Below are 9,946 nucleotides of genomic sequence, written 5' to 3' on the forward strand. Positions count from 1 at the left end.
GTATGCCACTTAGGGCGTGCAAGGTAGTCTGATTTTCTTCCCTTTCTGTAGTGCGAACCCCACACAATCTGTTTTTGCCGGGTTTACTTGGATGTTGAGATGGTGTAGTTTTTTCATCTCATAGCATGTTTTCTCCGCCCACTTAAGGGCATGTTTCGCGCGCGCGCCATAAATTGCGTCCGTGAATGCGGATATTGAGGCAATGGCGTAGTTATGCTCCACGACATCCCCAGTGTATATGGAAAAGAGGAGAGCAGACGGCATCCGTACAGTCTATAGAGATCATAGCCGTCGCATGGTTTCTATTGAAGTCTCTGCACACCTCTGTTTGTAGTTTCATGAGGTGGCCACTAATTCAAACATTTAACCAATATATAATTAGATGTGTGTTTTTCTGCGAGATTAGAGTAAATTAAAAAAAATAGAAAATTTTAAATCATAAAAATAATATCGCTGATAAAAAAATTATAAAATGCTTTCCTAAGGTCATTTTCATTATTAATAAATAATGAATCAGATATTTATTAGAAGAAACACAATATTTGAGGAAAAAGTGAATAACATTTTATATATTAAAACATTACTCAAATTCTACTGTATAAATATGTTTTTTTTTTCAACCGTTCATTACTATATACACTATCAAAGAGAAAAAAAAATTAATAGCATTATTATCTTATTTTGGAAGCAAGACATCATCACTCTTAGAAGATACGGGATCAGAGGATCCCCAAGTGATGGGCTTCCATCGAGGACACAGATAGATTGTTTCAAATCAATTATGAGTGACATTATCTCACCAAGAGAGGGTCCTTAATATTTAAGTGAAGGAGATAAATAATCATAAAAAATAACATCATTGAAACGTATTCCTCATCCAAATACTCTACATTGATGCTTCACATACACAAAGTAAAAGTAAAGTCGAGTAAATTTACAATTTTATTATTTATCACACTGATAAATAGTTCATAATCATATGTAGATAAGAGGTGTATGCCATATGTAGTGTATTAAATACATATTGGATGAAATACTTTTCCGGGCCAAACGGGTGGTCTAATAAAAAATACTTTAGGGCTAATTTCATACCTTCATCGCCCAATATTGCTTTTTGAACTAAGAAACAAAAATTAGGTGTCATTGCAATTTTTTAATGTCTTTTCTGAACTTTTTCTGCTTGGTAATATTGAATCTACATGTGGGTATATAAAATACATGGATATCATTTTGTAATTATATATCACCTGTTAATAAATATTATTCAATGAAAATCTAGTAATAAACTAAAAAAAAAATAACTTCACATAAGTGAGAAAAAAAAGCAGTACAAAAAGCATCTAATAATTCCGAGCAAACAGTGGCTGCTAAAAGGGACGGAAGAGAGGCTGTTATGAGGTGTTATTCCCTACCCGCAACTGAATAATTCATGGGGGAAGGGAAGGTGGTCACCTGAGCACGCAGCTCCGGGATTAGCCACAATTGCATTTGCCTAAATGATAATTTAACTCATAGCAGATCTAGCATCCCCCGTTTAGAGAAACTCTTTTCTATTGTTGCATTCTTTTTGCTAGCAAAACCGTTACCGCTTAGTAGATTGGAATTCTGTATGAAAAAAAAGTATTTGTTGAGTGATAGTTAGCTGTTAATTGCTTTGTGGGAATTAGACTTGGGCAAATACCATGAAAATTAAGCCTGAACACGTGTAAATAAAGAAAGATGGACCAGACTAGTGGCTAATAACGATGATTTAAGGCGGATATAGGAAATTATATTAATAGGAGTAGCAAGAGCACATATACTATATTTAAATAGTACAAGTTGACACGAAATACATTCAACACGGCTGAAAACATTCGAGTTAACACGGTTGGCGGTGCAGGAAGAAACACGTAAACTTCAGTACAACGAACTGGCCTAGGATATACAATTAGCCACCAAATTATAATTGCAGCCGATCATTTAGAAAGAACGGTTATTCCCGACCAGTGGCAAGGAGTAAGGGTGAGCCATATATAGTTCAATTACCGGCTTAGTGGTTCGGAGACGAGTTTGAATAGTTATTGAGGCAAATCTACGTCCCATAGTATGTGGTCTACTGAGTGAGTGAATGAATGATGCCTCATGTGTACTCGTCCAGCGTTGAATAGTAAGTACCAATGCATGACAAGGCTGCGGAATTAATGTTGCTTAATATAAGAATTATATGATTATTTCCATATCATATTCCTTTTATGTTTTTCTTGAGGAAATAGTTGACTTTTAAGTTGTCTGTAAATGGTAGTCATGAACTGAAATGTTTGGGAACTATAGCAAGCAGAGCATTGCTCAGTAAGTTCGAACAACAGTAAACCAGCAAAACTTGTCTCACACATAATTTACCGTTGTATTTGTAATAATATAATTTTAAAAAACATAAAGAATCATATTTAAATATTTTTTGCACAAGTTAGAAGACAATAAGTTCCGCTAAAAAAACATTTTATTTTACAAAAATGGTACTTACACTTGCCGGTGGGTATGCATGAACTATACAAACGAGTTGAGTTTCGGTTCCAATACCAGCATGTACCAACACTCTTTCTACTTCGATTTCTGGTGAAACTGAAAAAAAAGATAGATTAAAATTAAGTTGTGAAAAATAATTATTAGAAAACTGCTGTGTTCTATTATAGCAGGATCTCTTGCTAGAATTTATTAAAGTTATTTAAGAATAATAAAAAAAAAAATTATAAAAAACTGTTCGTTATGATTTTTTTCTAATTATTAATTTATCATACGCAAAAATATTCATATTTTAATTTATATAAGTTACAGCCTTAGTCAGCTGTTACTTCGATGTTCGATCGCATATATATAAAGAGATGTACCGAACCCAATAAAGTTAGTATGTTACAGCAGTTCACAGGTGTTACATCTTATTCCTTCTTCTCTTTTTTGACATTTGGCTTTCGCCGATACTTAACTGGTGCCGAAACCCGGTAACTTTAGATGATGGATTAATTTTTAATCTAAAAGAAAACAGTTTTTTTGGGAAAAAGCATTTCTGAACTTAGAGAATATGAACCAAAACAACCAAACTCAAGCTGCAGTCAACCAAGCTTTAGCAGCTGCCAACGAACCTCCGCAGGTGATTCAACCATTACCAGAAGTCTCTTTAGCGCAATTTCATGCCACGACGCTAGAATGGATCAAGGTCCGTACGGCAACTACCCAGGAACTTAGAAAGGCGGTATCAGACCTAGAAAAATTCACGGAGTGACCGGGGAATTAAATCATTTTTTAAAAGGGGGCGATCGCCTGATGGGGCGAATAGAAGCGAAGATGTTGGAGGATCTATTGGACAACGAGGATGCAAAAGCATTGAAAGCAGCGGTAGTCTGCCGTGTAAAATGAAGTATCCTTAATCAGATCCAGGCAGATGAAGAGACTTCCTGGAAGGTCATCAAAGAAAGATTAAAGAAGGCATTCGGAGGAGGACGGTGGATCCTTGAAGAGGATGTATTCATGATGTTCAGAGAATCGAAGAAACCGAGACAGTCTAATGGTCAGTATGCCGTAGAACTCCTGGCACGCTATAACAGAATTCAAGACAAATTCAGCGAGATGATGGAGACGATCCAAGTACAGGGTCGAATGCAATTCCTATCCACGGTACTGAAGATTCAGTTGGCAAAAGAACTGGGGAAGAAAGAGGGAATGCCGAAAGACCGCTCGTTTGTGGAATGTGCTCAAGATCTCATTGATACAAGCGCTAGAGAGGTGGAGGCCCAAATGGAAGTAGAGGAGTCAGGGTGGACTCGGATGGAATATCATCGACCTAGAAACATGCCAAACCCTTGGAGAAGAAGAGTCCAAAGAGATGGTAGAAGAGAGAGTAACACGGAAAATAGAAGACGCCAAGTTAAACCCAGAAATAATGTTCGGCGGGAGGACCGCAAGTGCCATGGGTGTGGTAAAACTAGACACCTGGTGGTAGCACAATGTCCCCGCACCCGATGTTTTGAATGTGGGACAGAGGGACATATAGCTCGACAGTGTCCCTATATGTATCGACGGAGGGAGCAAAATGTGCCTGAACCGATGAAGGTAATCGAATTACCTAATAAGTAAGTAACCGAAATTACGGAGAAGGGTAATCTCTCGAAGAACGAACGGATCCATGAGTGAATCTACGGAGACCTCAGGAACAGAAACTGAAGCAGGGGACTTTGAGCGAGAGGATAGCCAGTAAGGCAAGGAGGACTTGGACACGAAAAGAAGAAGCAGCTAGAACATGAGGGGAGTTCTGAGGAGCGTACCCACAGAGGGGACACTGCACGTTGGAGATCAACCATATGAGAGAAGAATACGGCAGTTTGCCTGTTAGAGATTATAGGAGTGAGGCGTCTGGTAGACACTGGTAGTTGCAGTACTATCATGAGCGGAGAAGTTGTGTAGTGGAGAGATAGCACACCTGATTCAAGTATGTCAGTGTATTTTATTCACCTTAAGTGGCCCTTATGAGGTAGAGGAGGAGGCGGAAATAGGATTGAACCATTAGGGATTTAGTAAGTGCAGTTTGATAGTACATATTGTAAAGACCATGCCGAGGGAATATAAAGTACTTGTGGGGTGTGACCTGCTAGGGAAGGTGGGCGCTTGGATTAAGAATAACAAGGGAAATGGAAGATTAAGATAGGAGGTAAAACTTACAAACTTACTGTCGTTAACAACAGAGGACTGGAGACAGCGACTCAAGAGGGAATACCAGGATATTTTTTTTTACAGAAGGAGATATCCTCGGAGCAACCGGGAAGACCGTCCATGAGATCCCACTGAAGCAGGAGAGGGTAACATATGTAAAGGAAAGGAGATACACACAGGCACTACGACACCACGTGCGGGAAGAACTCGAAAGTTTAAAACGACAGGTAATCATTATTGATAGTACATCCCCATACAATAGTCCATTTAGGGCGGTTAAAAAAAGGAGTGCGCCAGGTCAAACCACTGAAACGTACAGAGTGGTGATAGATTGCAGGAAGCTGAACGAGAATAACATTGACGAAAAGTATCCAATCCCCAGATTTGAAGACATTTTAGACAGGCTGGGTGGGGCGACGGTATTCAGCACATTGGATTTGAAGGCTTGGTATCATCAAATTAAGATGCACCCTAATGATCAACATAAGACGGCATTCACTTTTGAAAGGGGTCACTATGAGTTTACAAGGATGCCATTTGGCCTCAAAAATGGCCCCATAACCTTTCAGCGCCTGATGACGAGTTTCTGAGAGGAATCAGATTTACATGGATGACCTCCTTGTGTTTAGTAAGAACGAGATTGAACACGTGCGACACTTGAATAGAGTGTTCCAGAGAATAAGACATTTTGGGCTCAAATTGTCGGGGGGAAAGTCGGCGCTGGGGCAGGAATAAATGAAATTTCTGGATCACACAATTTCTAAGGAGGGAGTTAAACCAGACCCGGATAAAGTTTCAGCAATACAGAAAATGGCAGTACCTAGTGACATAAAAGGAATTCGTAGGTTGTTGGAGACTCTAAATTATTACAGGAGGTTTGTTCCAGAAATGGCGGAGTATCTCGTTCCACTCAACAACGGTGCATGGAGAGGTTGCAGCAAGGGCCGGTAGTTGGTTTTCCAGATTTTAATCGGCAATTCATGATTACCACAGATATGCGAGTGAGTACGCGCTAGGAGCGGTGCTGTCACAGGAGGGTGATGGGGGAGAGCGCCCAGTGGCGTATGCCAGCAGGCGCCTTACAAAGACCGAAAGTAGATACAGCGCAATGGAGCGAGAACTCTTGGGAATAGTGTGGGCCGTCGATCACTTCTGACCATATGTGTTCGGCAGAAGGTTCAAGATACATACTGACCATAGACCACTCCAGTGGGTGGTAAAACTAAAGGAATCATTAGCTAGGATAACTCGCTAGAAGGAGCTTCTACACAATGTAACATGGAGGTTATATATAAACCGGGCAAAGAAAATATGGTGGCCGATTGGTTGTCTCGAGCCATAACCACGAACGCCGTGGAGCAAGAAAATGGGGAACCGTCCGGTGTCATGAGGGTAGGGAAGAATCTTCGAATAACGAGAGTTTGGCTGAAGAAAAACCAGGGGATATTGCGGAAATAATTAATGACAAGAAGAGACAAATTATTTGGAAGACAAAAACCACTAGGATGACCAAAATTAAACATAATGAGTACGGGAGAAGTAAAATAACGACGATCTGGTCGGAACCAGGCGTGAAGAATGACCAGATTTGTAGAATTTTGAAGAATTCTTCGAAGCCTGGAGAAAAACATCACCTGTATGTTGGCAACGAAACCGATTGGGAGAAGATCAAGCGGCTATGGCGTGATGAACAGATTGGAATGGACAGGACATACATCCGTTGTAAATTGATGGTGGAAACCCTTCTGGAAGAAGAACAACAAAGAGAAGTCACCTACCACTGATGCACCACTTAAAGATTTACAAATAGACACATTTACATGGAAGGGGTACAAATGGGTGACCATGATTGACCTCTTCCATAAGGCTGCAATGGCGGACCAGGTGCAAGATAGGTCTTCGGAAGCAGTATTGGCAGCTCTCCGCGTGTGGTTTCAGTTCTACGGAGTTCCCGAACGCATTTCATGGGATGGTGGAAGAGAATTTGACAACTCTTTGACACGAAAGGAAATGAAGGACCTAGATGTGATATGGCACCTCAACACACCAGGGCACCCCAAAAGTAGAGTAGGCGTTGCACGGCTTCACGGAACGCTGAGCGATCACCTTCGATTGTGCCAGGCAGACCAAGGCCTGTAACCGGACGTGGCTATGCCAAAGGCAATTGCGGCAAACAATCATTCGGTGCACACCGTTACGGGATTTTCGCCGTTTGAGATCCTTTTCGGGCTTTGTGGAATACGAGGGCACGGCGGCGGACGGTGATGAGATAAGCAACAATCATGTCACTAGGAAAAACTATGGGAAAAAGTCCGGGGAAAATTGGAGAGGGGAAAACCAGGAGAGTTGCTCAGGAGAATTTAAATCTCACAGATAGGAAGGGAATGATAAAAATTGGGACAATTGTATATAGAAAGTTGGGATCAAACAGGGGTAAGGAGATACAGCGATACGAGGGACCATTCAGGGTGATAATAATAAGAGAACATAATATTGTGACTATTGAGAGTATTAGAGAACCATAGCGCAGGACCGTTCATATTGAACAACTTAAAGTCCCACAAACAGAAACACCTGCACAAGAGTAATCCGGAGTGTCCTCATCTCAACTTATCTGTTGTGTTATCTTTTCTTAAGTGGTAATTAATTTTTGTTTAATTTATCTTTTATTATGGCGTTGTACTGAATAAATTACGTTGTAGTTTTTTAATTGTATAAATTCATGATTTTATTTTTGTTTTGCTTTACTTTTAGTTTGTAAATAAGTGATTATGAGGAGTGTCTAACTTTTGCTGTCTTTATTTTATATACTTTTTTGTGAATGGTTAGTTTTGTTGTATTTTATATAATTTATCGTATAGTTGAAGTTTACGAGGATTGTTCGTAAACTGGTTGGGGGAAGTTAGAGCCTTAGTCAGCTGTTACTTCGATGTCAGCTGACTGAGGAAATCAGCTGATCGCATGTATATAAAGAGATGTACCGAACCCAATAAAGTTAGTATGTTACAGCAGTTCACACGTGTTACATCTTATTCCTTCTCCTCTTTTTTGACATTTGGCTTTCGCCGATACTTAACTCTCGCGGCTCCTCACGCAAATATGTTGGCTAAAATGAAAGTGAGAGCAGTAACCTCTCAGGATATTAGAAAAGCCATCTCAGACTTGGAGCGGTTCTCAGGCGAAATCGGTGAGTAAAATCACTTTATTAAAGGTGGATACCGCATCATGGAGAGGTTGTCAGCTAAGGTCTCAGAGGAGTTGCTGGACACGAACAACGCGATTTCCTTCAAGGCTGCACTCATATGCCGGGTCAAGCGAAGTGTTTTGAACCAAATTCAGGCAGACGAGGAAACAGCATGGCCAGTAGTGAAGGAAAGATTAAAGAATAGGCCTTCTAGGAGGAGGTAGATAGTCCCCGGAGGAAAACATTTTCTACATGCTGCGGGAGAGGAGAAAGCATGGGCAGTCTAACGGACAGTACGCAGCCACGCTCTTAGGACAGTTTAATCTGACCACAGAAAAGATGAGAGAGACTCTTGGAGCGGATGTGGTCAGTTGGAAGATGAATTTTATCGACTCCATAATGAAGGTGCAACTAGCTAAGGGGACGAATAAAAGAGAAGGTTTACCACGGGACCGCACTTTCGTGGAATGTGCTCAAGACATGATAGACGCGAGCGCTAGAGAGGAGGACGCAAGTATGGATGTCGATGGTGGAGGATGGAACAGAGTACCGTACCACCTCACAAGGAATCCATCAACACCATGGAAAAGAAGAGAACCCAGGGATAGTGGTAAAGATAGAGGCACGGGTAGTGAAAGGCGGCCGAACCAGGGCAGAATACGCAATAGAAGAGGGGAAGAAGACAGGAAGTGCCATGGGTGCGGAAAAGTAGGACACCAGGTGGCCCAATGCCCCCGCACTGGGTGCTTTGAGTGCGGCAATGAAGGCCACATAGTACGACAGTGCCCTTATATGTACAAAAGGGCAGAGACGGGACCAGGGGAACCGATGGAAATATATTTCCAGCGGATACGGCGGAAAAGACGGGAGGACTATAGACCTAGTGAGTCCTCTATTGAAACCACAGAAGCATCAGAAGCCTCAGGAACAGAGAGGGAAGGAAGAAGAGGACGGAGCAATAAACCGCCAAGCAGTAGAAGGCGCCGAGTAAGTGAAATTAATCACCCTTGGTGGGCCCTGTGGAATAGAAGGGGAGGCGGACATCGATTTACGGGAATAGGGTATCGAAGAAGGGTTATTGAGGGTTCATATCGTGGAGAAAATGATCCGTGAATATAAGGCTATTATAGGTTGCGATCTATTAGGAAAGGCAAGTGCGCGGATTAGGAATAACAAGGGCCTGTGGACGATTCAGTTGGGGCAGAGGAGATATCGGTGTCGCGAGCTTCGAATGGGAGAAGCCAAACGGATAGGTGCAATCCAAGGAGGGGGGAGTAATTGGAGACAGGAAATAAAGGACAAATATGCAGATATTTTCTTCAAGGAGGAAGATTTACTGGGGCGACTGGACAAACAATGCATCTAATCCCCCTGAAACAAGATAAAATTACTTACGTAAAAGAGAGGAGGTATCCACATGCGCTTAGACAGCATATTCGGGAAGAGTTACATAACCTGAAAAAACAGGGTATCATCGTAGATAGTACCTCCCGATACAACAGCCTCCTATGGGCAGTGCGGAAGAAGGGCATGCCGGGAGACAGGTAACGACCATGAACCATCATCCGAGAACGAAAGCGCCACTGAGGGAAGACCAACGGAGATGAGCTAGAGGAGGTGGTGAACGATAAATCACACCAAATAATTTGGAAGACAAGAGCTTCCGGCTCCATGAAGATGGACTTCATTAAATATGAGAAGACCTCGGCACCGGGTGTAAGGAATGATGAGATCTGCCGAGCGCTGAAAGATGCATCTAAACCGGGGCGAACTTACCATCTATACGTCGGGAATGGAGTGATTTGGGATAAGATAAAACGCCTCTGGAGATTGGAGAAAATCGGAATGGATCGAAAGTTCGTTCGTTGCCTAATAATGATGGAAACCGTTCAGGACAGAGATCAACAGAGGGAGGTCACCTTAGCATACCATCAAGGGAAGACCAATCAGCAAGGCTTGAATGAGACCTACCAAGCCCTGCGACGGAAATATTTCTGGTGGAATATGTGGAAAACGATTCAGGAGATAATCGGCAACTGTGAGGTGTGCCTTAGCACCAAATACGACCGACACCCA

The 9,946-nt window shown here is 41.8% G+C and overlaps 1 protein-coding gene across 1 annotated transcript in view; it reads right to left on the bottom strand.

Annotated features, from left to right (window-relative positions):
- Positions 1–2,506: 2,506 nt before the first annotated feature.
- The window catches only part of LOC106679387 (opioid-binding protein/cell adhesion molecule homolog), a gene marked incomplete at its 3' end in the record, with an annotated part of 300,127 nt that continues 292,687 nt past the window's right edge, over positions 2,507–9,946 (bottom strand). Inside the window, 1 exon segment of the mRNA XM_067052790.1 lies at positions 2,507–2,604. Coding sequence (XP_066908891.1) covers positions 2,507–2,604 — 98 coding nt within the window.

This window comes from Halyomorpha halys, unplaced genomic scaffold (assembly GCF_000696795.3).
Source record: "Halyomorpha halys isolate HHAL.00 unplaced genomic scaffold, Hhal_1.1 Scaffold200.1, whole genome shotgun sequence".
In the NCBI taxonomy this organism is placed as follows: Eukaryota; Metazoa; Arthropoda; class Insecta; order Hemiptera; family Pentatomidae; genus Halyomorpha; species Halyomorpha halys.